This window comes from Squalius cephalus, assembly GCF_949319135.1.
Source record: "Squalius cephalus genome assembly, chromosome: 19".
Lineage (NCBI taxonomy): Eukaryota > Metazoa > Chordata > Actinopteri > Cypriniformes > Leuciscidae > Squalius > Squalius cephalus.
This window is the reverse complement of record NC_137140.1, coordinates 5011893-5028619: the sequence shown is the minus strand read 5'-3', so window position 1 is coordinate 5028619 and position 16727 is coordinate 5011893. Positions and strand designations below refer to the sequence as shown.

General features: G+C 35.8%; 1 protein-coding gene across 1 annotated transcript in view; it reads left to right on the top strand.

The window, feature by feature from the left end:
* Positions 1-16422, top strand: part of LOC307147053 (uncharacterized protein) — a 130402-nt gene extending 113980 nt beyond the window's left edge. Inside the window, exon 31 of the mRNA XM_079851503.1 lies at positions 16072-16422. Within this exon, the coding sequence (XP_079707629.1) occupies positions 16072-16419 (348 nt within the window). The 3' untranslated portion in view covers positions 16420-16422. The remainder of the gene's footprint in view (positions 1-16071) is intronic.
* Positions 16423-16727: the final 305 nt, after the last annotated feature.

The window sequence follows — 16727 nt, the reverse complement described above, 5'->3', positions numbered from 1 at the left end:
ACTTTGATAGGTTCTCCCCAAATTGAGGACTACCATTTGGCCAAGTTTCAAGGTTCCAGCTCTTACGGTTTGGTCTGCACGATGCGTTTTAGGGGAAAATAATAATAATAATAATAATAATTAAAGCTGCAAGCAGCATTTATCGGGGTTCAAGCAGTTAAAGCCTTTTAAGCATTTAAGCACAAAAGCATCAAAAGTTAAGATTTATTTAGCAAGCATGTAACCACGGACATAATAGATGGAAAAGACCATTTACAGCCAATACAGGCAGTTTACCATGGGATATATATGGTTTTAAAGCTTTTTAACAGTTATAGCGCCACCTATGGTCCGATCTCCATAGAATTGTTTACTGTGACCTCAAATTGAACCCATACACATGTGTACTGAGTTTGGTGAAGATATCTCATTTACTTCTTGAGTTATAGCCATTTTAGTAAAATAGGCTCCTCCCACAACAATTTAGCACATTCTAGTATTATTTACTATGATTCTAGCATGATTTGCCATATTCTAGCATAATTTACCATGATATACTACATTCTAGTATGATTTACCATTGTTTACTGTGATTCTAGCATGGATTACCATAGTTTATCATGATTTATCATAGTTTACCATGATTTACCCTGTTCTAGCATAGTTTACCATGATTTACCATGTTCTAGCATGATTTACCATGATATACCACATTCTAACATGATTTACCATAGTTTATTATGATTTATCATGGCTTACCATGATTTACCCTGTTCTAGCATAGTTTACCATGATTTACCATGTTCTAGCATGATGTACCATGATATACTATGTTCTAGAATGATGTACCAGGATTGTAGTATGATTTACCTTGATACACCACATTCTAGTATCATTTATTGATTTACCATGTTTTTAGTGTGATTTAACCATGATTTACCACATTGCTAGCAATTATGTGAAGTATCAGTAAAAATGAAGTGATAAACTCTGACAAAATATGATTGTGCTACAATAGTAATTGTTATATAAGTGATTTTTTAGTGTTTTATTGTTATATAAGTGATTTTTAGTGTCTAATGAATGCAAAAGCATATGTGGGTAGACATTAATAAGTAGAATGGCCAGCAGAGGGCAGTAGAAGACCACATATTGGCTCACTTTCACTTTAAACTTCTTGATTTTCACCATTTTTCTGCACTAAAGCAAACCAGTTTTTCCATTTTAAATCCATAATGCATGTTAACACACACACACACACACACACACACACACACACACACAAGACAAATGTTGTTTTTTCAATGCTATTGGGATATGTCATTATGAAAATATATTTGAATGGTCTATAAACATTTCACAAAGTCTTTGTAAGCTATTAATCAGATCATTCAGAATTTATTCAGAAACCTAAGACTACACACACACATTATATTGTAGATACAGACATTTGAAATATATGATGTGATCAAACTGTCAATACTAATAATTTAACAGATGGATTTTTGACTAAATGTAATTGTAAATGTTAAAATAGTGATTTTATAAAGTCTAAATATAAATTATAGAACAATATGACAACATGACTATTTTAAACAGCAGGGGGCAGTAAAATACCACTTCTTGGCTTAATATGTCATTATATTCATATCATTTTCACCTTTTTAACTGTTATAGAGGCAAATTTTGTCAGATCTGTCTGAAAATTTTCATGCATGTTCAGAGTGATATTTCACATGTTCTGACTTGTTTTTAAGAAGGTTTGAACATTCATTAAAGAGATATAGGCTTTCGGGGACACTTGGTAAAGGCCACATTTTGAAGTGAACCTATTATAGCTATCCAAATGAAGTAGTTCAACTTTTTCTGACAATTATTGTTCTAGTGAGTCCAGAGAATTGTATTGCACTAGTTTTTAACATTATGATATGAAAATTATATATTCAGAGATGGAAAAGACCATTTACAGTCAATACAGGCAGTTTACCATAGGAAATATATGGTTTTAAAGATTTTTAACAGTTATAGCGCCACCTATCGTCCGATCTCCATGAAATTTTGCATGCTTGTTAATGATGTTATGTCACATAAGTTCACCAATTTTTGTGAAGTTCTGGGTTTTTATTTAGGATTTATAGGCTTTTTAATGTATTTTTCCATGCCCATTTTATAAATGATCCTATTACAGCCATCCAAATGCAAAAGTTCAACTTTTTTTTGATAATTATTGATCTAGAGAGTCCAGAGAATTGTCCTAGACTGGTCTGGTTCCGATCGGGCAAAAAACCTAGGACTAGTTCGCAAAAGTAGGTTTTAGACATATTCATGAATATTTAATGAACGGTTTGATTGACAGAAATGGTTCTTGAGGCAAAGTTGTTCAGCATGAGCAGATATATCAAATGATATGCTTTTTGTGACGATAAGTGTAACACCACGTGATTACAGAGCCAAAAAACTCGTTAGCGCCAACTAGTGGCCGATTTCTTTCAAAATTCTTACAGAGCTCTAGGGCCATGAGTCGAACATGCCCATCGAGTTTCGTTCCGATCGGCCTCCGTTAACCTTGTCTAATAGGTGCTCAACTTCATTGGCCAATGGCGGCCATGTTTTTTGAGATACGCCAATGTCCTCATAGACATACATGGCACCTTGGACCAAGACACTGCATACCAATTTTCAAGTCAATCGGACTAACGGTCAGGTGGTTATAGCCCTTTTCATGTTTTTTTCATGTTATAGCGCCACCTAGTGTTCAATCGTCGCGATTTTTTTACTGTGACCCCAGAATGAACCCATACACATGTGTACCGAGTTTGGTGAAGCTATCTTATTTACTTTTTAAGTTATAGCCATTTTAGTAAAATAGGCTCCTCCCACAACGATTATTTTGCGCCCCCTAGCGTCCATGAATCGAAATTTCAACATTTTTTCGATAATTATTGATCTTCAGACTCCAGAGAACATTTCTGCACTGGTTTGGCTCCGATCGGGCAAAAAACCAGGGACTAGTTCGCAAAAGTAGATTTTCGACAAAATTCAAAATTGGTGAAAATCTATCATGACGGAAATGAAATCGGAGATATACGTTTTGTTCGTCAGGCGTCCAGCTTTCCAATGATATAAGACACTTGAGTCTGCGACATACGGTCTAGGAGTTATGAGCAGTTTCGCGCTTTTGGTTGCTATAGCGCCACCTATGGGCCAATCGGGGTCATAATCTCTGAACCTCTCCTCGATTTTTGTACTACCATCTGGCAAAGTTTCAATGCTCTAGCCCTTACGGTTTGGGCTGCACGATGCGTTTTACGGCAGAAGAATAATAATAATAATTAAAGCTGCAAGCAGCATTTATCGGGGTTCAAGCAATTAAGGCCTTTAAGGCCTTAAAGCACAAAAGCATCAAAAGTTATTAAGTTTTATTTAGCAAGCATGTAACCACTGACATCATAGATGGAAAAGATCATGTTCTAGCATGATTTATCATGATATACCACATTCTAAAATGATTTGACATAGTTCATCATGATTTATCATGGTTTACCATGATTTACCCTGTTCTAGCATAGTTTACCATGATTTACCATGTTCTAGCATGATATACCACGTTCTAGAATTATTTACCAGGATTCTTACATGATCTACCTTGATACACCACATTCTACTATTATTTACTATGACTTACCATGTTTCTAGCGTGATTTACCATGATTTACCACATTACTAGCAATTATGTGAAGTGTCAGTGCAAATGAAGTGATAAACACTGACAAAATATGATTGTGTTATAATAGTTATTGTTATACAAGTGAATCCAAAAGCACATGTGAAAAGACTTCATTAACTCTTCCGAGTCGCCGATCACACCGGCGTGATCAAATCACATGACAGGTTTAAGACGTTGAATTATAAAAACAAAGTCACGTCGAGCGCTGCCGTCCACTTCTGTCGAAAGTGCTGGCTTGAAACTCTATTCTGCTTTTTGTTTTGTGTTGCTAGACCAAGTAAAAACGGAGATATGATCATTTAAACTTTATATAAAAAAAATATTGAAAATATTGACGCATTCGTAAAAGAACGCACGATGGGATGCGACAGGCGTCGCATTTATTCCAATAACTTCGTCGGTTTTTGTCATAAAACAAAACGGAGAAAAATGTGTGAATCTGCTGACTCTGCTCTTCATGCTGCACATTTTACGGAGTGGAGGAGGAGCCAACTGTGCAAAGAAGCGAAATTGAAAGGCGCCGACGGGATATTGACGGAATAGACAGAAAGACAGAGATGTTATTGCTAGTTTTTGGAAGAGTTTGAGTAGATTTTGAGAGTAGTTTAGGAGTAGTGTAGATAGTTTAGGTATTTTTTGTGGAAGGAAAATTTTTGGTTGAACAAGCCCTCGACTTGTTCTACCAACTGGACGATGTTGTTTACAGTTCATCGACGGAATCAGAAAGTGGCTATGATGAGATTGACGACTCGGCTTTTGTGGTTCACAACGAGGGGTGAGACAAACTTTTAGCTTATTGTATATTATATTATCTGTGTGTGTGTGTGTGTGTGTCTCTGTCTGTCTGTATGTCTGTCTGTGTGTGTGTGTGTGTGTGTGTGTGTGTGTGTCTGTCTGTCTGTCTGTCTGTCTGTCTGTGCGTGTGTGTTTCTGTGTGTGTCTGTCTGTCTGTGTGTGTGTGTGTGTGTGTGTGTGTGTGGTTGTGTGAACAAGAATTTCATTGCCAATGATTGCTTCACTGTAATTGTTGTACATATGTGCCAATGAGCATCTTGAACTTTGATGTACAATCTTTAATCTTTTTGCGTGTGTCTTGACATGTACAGAGATGATGAGCAGCCTGGGTCATCTACCACTTCGACAACAAGCAGACAGAGGCCTACAAAGAGATGGGGTGGAAGGAAGAGTCAAACCAGATCAAGATCTCCAGCAAAGTCAGGACAGCCACACCACAGCTCTGAGCCCTGGAAAACCGAGAGTGATCCTGATATTGATTTTGTATTCATTTTACCTTTTGTATGGTATATTTGCACTTTTTAGGAACACCTCTTACTCAAGCTCATGAAAGCCCTGTAATGTAGCTGTCTGTGTAATTGTACATTGTGTTTTGTAGAGTTTCTAAGCAAAAAAGAAAAGAAAAAAACCCTATTGCCACACCTGCTTTTTGCTGTATATAGTTTGATTTTATCTCAATTTTACCTTTTTTATGTTGTATTTGCACTATTTGGGAACCCTCATACTCTGGGAATGCAAGGCCTTAAATATAGCTCTCTGTATAATTGTGTGCATGAACTGTTTTAAAAAGTGGCAAAGCTAAAAAGAAAAAGAAAAAAGCCCATGGCTACACCTGCTTTTTTTTGTAAATCATATTTTTTTTGTATATAGCTTGATTATATCTGAATTGTACCTGTATATGTTGACATTTACAACTTGTGTTAACATTTTAAACCTTTTAAAATGCTTCATTGAGCATGTTTGTGTTTTTTGTAGTAAAAAACTATAATTTTTCTATTCGGATTTTGTGTTTTTTGTGTGATTTTGGGTCCAGTATGTTGATAAAGTACATCAAAGTGAAAAACTAATTGTCTGTTCATATAGGTGATGTTGTGCTGTGTAAAAAGTACTCAAAAACGGCCAAAATAGCCCAAGACTCCGAAGAGTTAATAAGTAGAATGGCCAGCAGAAGCCAGTAGAAAACCACTTATTGGCTCACTTTCACTTTAAACTTAATGATTTGCACCAGTTTTCTGCACTAAATCAAACCAGTTTTTCCATGTTAACTCAATAATGCATGCTTACACACACACACACACACACACACACACACACACAAATATGTTTTTTGGATATGTTATTGAGAAAATATATTTATTTGTCTATAGGCATTTCTTTGTGATCTAATAATATAAAACTATGTTACCAGTATAGGGCTGTAACGATTCCTCGATTATAGTAAAGTACTCGATTTAAAAAAATCCTTGATTGCAATTTACCCCTCGAGTAATTGGCAAAATACCGAAAGTGGTGCATTCCACAGACGAGAATCCAACAACCGCAGAATTACAGTTTTCTAGGACAACGCGATATTTAAAACCATTTACAGTCATAATATAGCATAGTGCCATTGTGAAATCACAAAGGCTGTGATTCAGTTAAATAAATATATCCTCTGTTTTTTGTTTGTTTGTTTTTTTCACAGAGAAGACGCTTCAATTACATGAGTGCAGATTAGCCTAACGTTACATGTTAAAATTACCTCAGCTCCATCCACAGTAAACGCTGCTCCAAGCAAACTCAGTCTCTGCAGTGCTGTTTGTTTAGGTTTCCAATAACGTGCAAATATGGGAACGCAAGTCGGACGCAGTTTGTGTTTCATAGTTGCACTGTTATCATTTGTGGAGCACATCTGGGTTTCTCAAACTGCTGTTCATCGCGATTTCAAAATAAAAGTTTAAACATTGCGATTTCAAAATATAAGTTATCTTGCTCTGAGTTTGCATGTTTTGATGTGCACATGTTCTCGTTCAAGAAATTACAGTGACTGTAGCATTTCTATCGTACAGAAGTGGCCAAATATTGAAGGTTAAGTTGACATTTGAATTAATTGTTTGGACAATATTAAACAAGGATTTGATAATGCCAGGCTTAGTGTAACAACAACCAGGCCGCTGGCACCCTCTGCAGGCATTTGTTATTTATGTACAAAAGTTATGTTTATATTAGTTTATATAATTCATTTTACATGGGTATATTTTAACAGTGTTCTTCAATAAAACCAATATAATTACTTACTTTGATACTTTACTTGAACCAATTATTGTTGCTTGTTATTATATATTTGTATTTTAAGTCATTTTAAAGGCTGTTGTTAACTTGAATCTATTTTTTTACCACAATTTTTTTTTATCCGATTACTTGAATAGAATACTCGATTACTAAAATAATCGAAAGCTACAGCCCTATCATAATAAAAAGATTGCTTTTTAAAGCATTTGTTTGTTTCCCAATACTGAAAGCTAATGAAAAGGTAATGTGCAATTCTGCTGCTCCCTCAAGTGGACAAAAGTGGTATTATAGCAATTGAAGTGTTTGAATGAATGAGTGAATGAATGGGAATTTGGTTTTTCAGTTATATCTCGCTAACCAGAACGCGAAAAATTCTGAAACTCAGAGCATAGATAGTGCTCGAGTAGCCCTCGACGGAGGCCCGCGACGACACGTTTCGATCAAGAGCCTGGAGAGGACCTTACCATCAAAATTTGAACGTGCAACAACTTTCCGTTTTCGAGTTATTAGTGAATTTGTATTCGGGGGCGTGGCTTAAATGCCGTTTTACTTTCGTTTCATTTCATTCATTTACTTTCGTCCATTTCCATATCTCAGTGTGACACAATTGTCAAGTAATACTCCAATAGATGAGTTTTGACAAAATATGATTGAAAATGTTAAAATAATGATTTTATAAAGTCTAAATATGAATTATATGACAATATTAGGGAGCAGTATGATGAAATGGCAGCAGGGGGCAGTAAAATACCACTTATTGGCTTAATGACATGTTATATCATTTTTACCTTTTTGACTGTTATAGAGGCAAATTTTGTCTGATCTGTCTGAAATGTTTCATGCTTATTAAGAGTCATGAACATTATTATATGAAAATGATTTCATTTTGATCAAATTATTTCCTATGGAATTTTTCATAGGAAAAGACCATTCACAGCCAATACAGGCAATTTACCATAGGAAATATATGGTTTTAAAGCGTTTTAACAGTTATAGCGCTACCTTTGGTCCGATCTTTATACAAATTTCCAGGCTCCTTTAGCATGTTATGACAAATATGTGCATCAATTTTTGTGAAGTTCTGTCTTTTCGTTTAGGATTTATAGGCTTTTGAGTGCATTTTGCCACGCCCATTTTCTTTATAACCCTATATACCCATGCGAAAAATGCAAAAGTTCAACTTTTTTTTGATAATTATTTATCTAGAGAGTCCATAGAATTGTCTTAGACTCGTTTGGTTCCGATCGGGCGAAAAACCTAGGACTAGTTCGCAAAAGTAGGTTTTTAACATAATTACGAATATTTAATGAACGGTTTGATTGACAGCAATGGTTCTTGAGGCAAAGTTGTTCTCCATGAGAAGGTCTATCAAATGATATGCATATTGTGTGGATATTTGTAACACCACGTGATTACGGAGCTGTAAAACTCGTTAGCGCCAACTAGTGGCCGATTTCTTTCAAAATTCTTACAGACCTCTAGGACCATGAGTCGAACATGCCTACCGAGTTTTGTTCCGATCAGCCTCCGTTAACCTTGTCTAATAGGTGCTCAAATTTCATTGGCCGATGGCGGCCATGTTTTTTGAGATATGCCAATGTCCTCAAAGACATACATGGCACCTTGGACCAAGACACTGCATACCAATTTTCAAGTCAATCGGACTAACGGTCAGGTCGTCATAGCCCTTTTCAAGTTTTTTTCATGTTATAGCGCCACCTAGTGTTCAATCGTCGCGATTTTTTTACTGTGACCCAAGATTGAACTCCTACACATGTGGACCGAGTTTGGTGAAGATACCTCATTTACATCTTGAGTTATAGCCCTTTTAGTAAAATAGGCTCCTCCCACAACAATATTTTTGCGCCCCCTAGCGACCGTGAATCGAAATTTCAACTTTTTTTCGATAATTATTGATATTCAGACTCCAGAGAACATTTCTGCACTGGTTTGGTTCCGATCGGACGAAAAACCTAGGACTAGTTCGCAAAAGTAGGTTTTTGACAAAATTCAAAATGGCGGAAAAATTTGCATACCGGAAATGAAATCGGAGATATACGTTTTGTTCTTCAGGGTTCCAGCTTTCCAATGATATAAGACACTTGAGTCTACGACATATGGTCTAGGAGTTATGAGCAGTTTCGCGCTTTTGGTCGCTATAGCGCCACCTATGGGCCAATCGAGGTCATAATTTGATAACCTCTCCTCGATTTTTATACTACCATTTGGCAAAGTTTCAAGGTTCCAGGTCTTACGGTTTGGGCTGCACGATGCGTTTTACGGCAGAAGAAAAATAATAAAAATCAGCACAATTACAATAGGGTTTCAGCACTTCGTGCTTGAACCCCTAATAATAAAAATCAGTACAATTACAATAGGGTTTCAGCACTTCGTGCTTGAACCCCTAATTAAAGCTGCAAGCAGCATTTATCGGGGTTCAAGCATTTAAGGCCTTTAAGGCATTTAAGCATTCAAGACATTAAGATTTATTTAGAAAGCTTTTAACCACTGAAATAATAGATTGAAAAGTCCATTTACAGCCAATACAGGCAATTTACCATTGCTTTTTAACAGTTATAGCGCCAACTATCATCCGATCTACATACAATTTTGCATGCTTATTTAGAATGTTATGGCACATATGCTCACCAATTTTCGTGATGTTCTGAGTTTTTGTTTAGGATTTATAGGCTTTTGTTTGCATTTTGCCACGCCCATTTTCTTTATGACCCAATTATACCCATGCGAAAAATGCAAAAGTTCAACTTTTTTTGATAATTATTGATCTAAAGAGTCCAGAGAATTGTCCTAGACTCGTTTGGTTCCGATCGGGCAAAAAACCAGGGACTAGTTCGCAAAAGTAGGTTTTTAACATATTCGTGAATAATTAATAAACTGTTTGATTGACAGCAATGGTTCTAGAGGCAAAGTTGTTCAGCATGAGCAGGTCTATCAAATGATATGCATTTTGTGATGATAAGTGTAACACCACGTGATTACAGAGCCATAAAACTCGTTAGCGCCAACTAGTGGCCGATTTCTTTCAAAATTGTTACAGACCTCTAGGGCCATGAGTCGAACATGCCCACCGAGTTTTGTTCCGATCGGCCTCCGTTAACCTTGTCTAATAGGTGCTCAAACTTCATTGGCCGATGGCGGCCATGTTTTTTGAGATACACCAATGTCCTCATAGATATACATGACAGCTTGGACCAAGACACTGCATACCAATTTTCAAGTCAATCGGACTAACGGTCAGGTGGTTACAGCCTGATTTATGTTTTTTTCATGTTATAGCGCCACCATGTGGCCAATCGCCGCAATCTTTTTACTATGACCTCAGATTGACCTCTTACACAGGTGTACCGAGTTTGGTGAATATACCTCATTTACTTCTGGAGTTATAGCTATTTTAGTAAAATAGGCTCCGCCTTCTTCAAACATTTTGGCGCCCCTTAGCGACCGTCAATCGAAATTTCAACTTTTTTTCGATAATTATTGATATTCTGACTCCAGAGAACATTTCTGCACTGGTTTGGTTCCGATCGGACACAAAACCAGGGACTAGTTCGCAAAAGTAGGTTTTGGACATAATTCAAAATGGCGGAAAATTTGCATACCGGAAATGAAATCCTTGAGGCCTTTTTTGTTCGGCTTGACCCAAGGATTCCAATGATATAAGACACTTGAGTCTGTGACAAACGGTTAATGAGATTTAAGCAAAAATATGATTTTTTTTTGTTTTTTGCACTGTAGCGCCACCTATGGGCCAATCGGGGTCATATTTTGATAACCTCTCCTCGATTTTTGTACTACCATCTGGCAAAGTTTCAAGTCTCTAGCACTTACGGTTTGGGCTGCACGATGCGTTTTACGGCAGAAGAAAAATAATAATAATTAAAGCTGCAAGCAGCATTTATCGGGGTTCAAGCAGTTAAGGCATTTAAGCACAAAAGCATCAAAAGTTATTAAGATTTATTTAATAAGCATGTAACCACTGACATAATAGATGGAAAAGACCATTTACAGCCAATACAGGCAATTTACCATGTGATATATATGGTTTTAAAGCTTTTTAACAGTTACAGGGCCACCTATGGTCCGATCTCCATAGAATTGTTTACTGTGACCTCAAATTGAACCCATACACATGTGTACTGAGTTTGGTGAAGATATCTCATTTACTTCTTGAGTTATAGCCATTTTAGTAAAATAGGCTCCTCCCACAACAATTTAGCATATTCTAGTATTATTTACTATGATTCTAGCATGATTTGCCATATTCTAGCATAATTTACCATGATATACTACATTCTAGTATGATTTACCATTGTTTACTGTGATTCAAGCATGGATTACCATAGTTTATCATGATTTATCATAGTTTACCATGATTTATCATAGTTTACCATGATTTACCCTGTTCTAGCATAGTTTACCATGATTTACCATGTTCTAGCATGATTTACCATGATATACCACATTCTAACATGATTTACCATAGTTTATTATGATTTATCATGGCTTACCATGATTTACCCTGTTCTAGCATAGTTTACCATGATTTACCATGTTCTAGCATGATGTACCAGTTCTAGAATGATGTACCAGGATTGTAGTATGATTTACCTTGATACACCACATTCTAGTATTATTTATTATGATTTACCATGTTTTTAGTGTGATTTACCATGATTTACCACATTGCTAGCAATTATGTGAAGTATCAGTAAAAATGAAGTGATAAACTCTGACAAAATATGATTGTGCTACAATAGTAATTGTTATATAAGTGATTTTTTAGTGTTTTATTGTTATATAAGTGATTTTTAGTGTCTAATGAATGCAAAAGCATATGTGAGTAGACTTCATTAATAAGTAGAATGGCCAGCAGAGGGCAGTAGAAGACCACTTATTGGCTCACTTTCACTTTAAACTTCTTGATTTTCACCATTTTTCTGCACTAAAGCAAACCAGTTTTTCCATTTTAACTCCATAATGCATGTTTACACACACACACACACACACACACACACACACACACACACACACACACACACACACACACACAAACACACACACACACACACACACACACACACACACACACACACACACACACACACACACACACACACACACACACACAAAGACAAATGTTGTTGTTGTTTTTTCAATGCTATTGGGATATGTCATTATGAAAATATATTTGAATGGTCTATAAACATTTCACAAAGTCTTTGTAAGCTATTAATCAGATCATTCAGAATTTATTCAGAAACCTAAGACTACACACACACATTCTGTTGTAGATACAGACATTTGAAGTATATGATGTGATCAAACTGTTTACTGCAAATCTCCTTCAGGATTCACATTCCTCAATGTGACAATTGTTAGTAGTAATACTTCAATAGATGAATTTGACTACATGTGATTGTAAATGTTAAAAGAGTTATTCTATAACGTCTAAATATGAATTCTACAACAATATGACAAAATGACTATTTTAAACAGCAGGGGGCAGTAGAATACCACTTATTGGCTTAATATGCCATTATATTCATATCATTTTCACCTTTTTAACTGTTATAGAGGCAAATTTTGACTGATCTGTCTGAAAAGGTTCATTTTTGTTTAGAGTGATATTTCACATGTTATGACTTGTTTTGAAGAAGCTCTGAGCATTCATTGAAGAGATATAGGCTTTCGGGGAGACTTGGTCAAGGCCACATTTTGAAGTGACCCTATTATAGCCATACAAATGAAGTAGTTCAACTTTTTCTGATAATTACTGATCTAGAGAGTCCAGAGAATTGTACTGCACTAGTTTTGAACATTATTATATGAAAATTATATGATTATAGATGGAAAAGACCATTTACAGCCAATACAGGCAATTTACCATAGGAAATATATGGTTTTAAAGTTTTTTAACAGTTATAGCGCCACCTATGGTCCGATCTCCATAACATTTTGCATGGTTATTAATGATGTTAGGTCACATACGCTCATCCAATTTTTGTGAAGTTCTGAGTTTTTTTATATATGATTTATAGGCTCTTTAGTGTATTTTGCCACACCCATTTTATAAATGACCCTATTACAGCCACCCAAATGCAAAAGTTCAACTTTTTTTCGATAATTATTGATCTAGAGAGTCCAGAGAATTGCCCTAGACTGGTCTGGTTCCGATCGGGCAAAAAACCTAGGACTAGTTCGCAAAAGTAGGTTTTGAACATATTCGCGAATAATTAATGAATGGTTTGATTGACATTAGTGGTTCTTGAGGCAAAGTTGTTGAGCATGAGCAGATCTATCTAATGATATGCATTTTGTGACAATAAGTGTAACACCACGTGATTACAGAGCCTTAAAACTCGTTTGCGCCAACTAGTGGCCGATTTCTTTCAAAATTCTTACAGACCTCTAGGGGCTTGAGCCGAACATGCCCACCGAGTTTCGTTCCGATCGGACTTCGTTAATAGGTGCTCAAACCTCATTTGCCAATGGCGGCCATGTTTTTCGAGATACGCCAATATCCTTTTAGACATACATGGCCCCTTGGGCCAAGACACTGCATACCAAATTTCAAGTCATTCGGAAAAACGGTCAGGTGTCTATACGTTTTTTTTATTTTATAGCGCCACCATGAGGCCAATCGACGCAATTTTTTTACTGTGACCTCAAATTGACCTCCTACATATGTTTACCAAGTTTGGTGAAGATATCTCATTTCGTTCACGAGTTATAACAATTTTAGTAAAACTGACTCTGCCTCCTTCGAACATTTTGGCACCCCGTAGCGACCATGAATCGAAATTTCAACTTTTTTTCGATAATTATTTATATTCAGACTCCAGAGAACATTTCTGCACTGGTTTGGTTCCGATCGGACAAAAAACCACAGACTAGTTCGCAAAAGTAGGTTTTTGACAAAATTCAAAATGGCGGAAAAATTTGCCAACCGGAAATGAAATCGGAGATATACGTTTTGTCCGCCTTGATCCAAGGATTATAGTGATATAAGACACTTGAGTCTACGACAAACCGTCTAGGAGTTATTAGCGATTTTATACTTTTGCTTACTATAGCGCCACCTATTGGCCAATCGGGGTCATAATTTGATAACCTCTCCTCGATTTTTGTACTACCTTCTGGCAAAGTCTCAAGTCTCCAGCACTTACGGTTTGGGCTGCACGATGCGTTTTACGGCAGAATAATAATAATAAAAATCAGGACAATTACAATAGGGTTTCAGCACTTCGTGCTTGAACCCCTAATAAAAATCAGTACAATTACAATAGGGTTTCAGCACTTCGTGCTTGAACCCCTAATAATAATAAAAATCAGTACAATTACAATAGGGTTTCAGCACTTCGTGCTTGAACCCCTAAAAATAAAAACGGGCAAACATAGGTAAAGCATTTGAAAAATTGGTTTAAAAATTGTTACAGGGAGAACTTTACATAAGAGTCCATTATAAAGACATAAATTCAGAAAGGGCTGCCACACAGTATGAAATCGACAATATGAGTTGAGCTCAAATGAACGCATACAATCGATTAATGTGAAGCAAAAAGTCCAAAGTTTTCCAGTTTAAGAGCACTATTTTTTGCAACACTGTAAACCCAGATTTTGTTTCTAATTAAACTTACGAGTAATCATTACTTATTCTTTTATGTTTAGTAAAAACCTGCTATCATTACTAAACAACATTAGTTGTTTGTACTATTTAGCTGAAAGATTCATTGCACTAATCATGTTAAGCTAAGATAACTCGCTATGTTAAGCTTCTGTAAGGGAGGGGCGTGGCCTATTTAAACAGGTGACAGTGCGCAGAGTGCGCCATTTAAAGTTTGAACCGAAGAGTCGAATATTACCAGCTTAACTTATTACTAAACAGACTGACTTTATTTCTGTCAGACGTCTACAAAAGATCTTGTTGAGAATCAACAGAGGTTTAGATGTTGATTATTTATTGTTTCATTTGTAGTCACCATGATGGTGAAAGGTGTTGGCTTTAGTTGGGCTCTTGCCTTTGATATTTAAACATTATTTTCTCTGGCTGCTTTAACTGTGAGTTTAAAAGGCACAATAGTTATAGCAAAAAGCCAAGAGTAAAGTGATAAATTGACCATAACTGCCTATTGATGCTGTTATCAATAGAGATTATAAGTCACTAAAGTCAGTAACACTTCACTTTTTCTGTGATTTTACAGCAGAAGTTACATCGGAGTTGTATAGGTATCTCAACAATGGTGACAGTTGCAATGCATGCTGGGTACCCAATAGTAAACCTATTATCCTATACCATGTAAATACAACATAACATGTTTAGTTTCAGCTTGTGTAAAAGGTTAGGGTTATATGTTAATACAACTCAACATGTTTAGTTTCAGCTTGTGTAAAAGGTTAGGGTTATATGTTAATACAACTAGACATGTTTAGTTTCAGCTTGTGTAAAAGGTTAGGGTTATATGCTAATACAACTAGACATGTTTAGTTTCAGCTTGTGTAAAAGGTTAGGGTTCCATGTTAATACAACTCAACATGTTTAGTTTCAGCTTGTGTAAAAACTAAAGTGGTATAAGGCAACGGGTTTCCTCGCGATTTGCGAGTAAAGTCAACTAATTCGGGTTAAGAGTGAAGGATCATATCCAGCAGTAATTTCCAGGTTATGATCAGGCTTAACAACCGTTAAATTTTACGATACATAACACAGTTCTGGACAAAACCAAAACATCTGAGACAGAGCGCCGTCTGCCATATATTTTAATGGTTTTGAAAGAATTCTCTTCTGCTCACCATGGCTGCATTTATTTGATCAAAAATACAGTTAAAAATATTAATACTCTGAAATATTATTACACTTTAAAATAACTGCTTTCTATTTGAATATTTTAAAAATGTAATTTATTCCTGTGATGAAAAGATGAATTTTCAGAATCATTACTCCAGTCTTCTGTGTCACATGATCCTTCAGATATCCTTTTAATATGCTGATTTTCTGCTCAAGAAACATTTCTTAGTATCAATAGTGAACATTTTTTTTTTTTTTTTTTTTTTTGGAAATCGTGATACATTTTTTAAAGATTCTTTTAAAAGAATAGCAAACTTTGGTAAAATTATATTGTATTTACTGTCACTGTTGATCAATTTAATATGTCCTTGCTGAATGAAAGAAATTAAATTAATGAAAGAAAGAAATGAATTTCTTTAAATAAATCTTACTGACCCTAAACTCTTGAACAGTGAATGTCTCTTTCTAAAATGATTGCATTGATTTGTATTTTCAGGGGGATTCAGGAGGTCCGATGGTGAGCACGCAGAGCTCTGTATGGGTCCAGTCCGGTATCGTTAGCTTTGGGATTGGCTGTGCTCGACCTGAATATCCCGGTGTTTACACCAGAGTATCCCGCTATCAGGAATGGATCACCTCCTTTATGTGCAGCGATCCTCCAGGTTTTGTGCAGTTTACCTCTGCTGGAAATGATTCTGACAACAGCTACACCTGCCCTGGTCTTCGTTCCTCATCAGTGGATATAGAATCTAAAATTCAATCTTCGGCAACATCTCTTCCACAAAATTCTTTGCTATCATATTTTCTGTCGCTTATAGCAACACCTTTCTTATTTTATTTGTAAAGATACACCGCTAAAGATAAACTCAAAAGTTTGGGGTCAGTAAGATTTTATTTAGATTTTTTTAATGAAATTAATACTTTTATTCAGCAAGACTGCATCAAAAGTGACGGTAAAGGCATTTACAATGTTACAAAAATTATATTTCAAATAAATGCATCTTTATATCCATCAAAGAATGGAATCACAGGAATGTAAATTACATTTTAATATATATGACAATAGAAAGCAATTATTTTATATTGTAATAATATCACAATATTACTGTTTTTACTGTTTTGCCCTTGGTGGGCATATGAGACTTCTTTCAA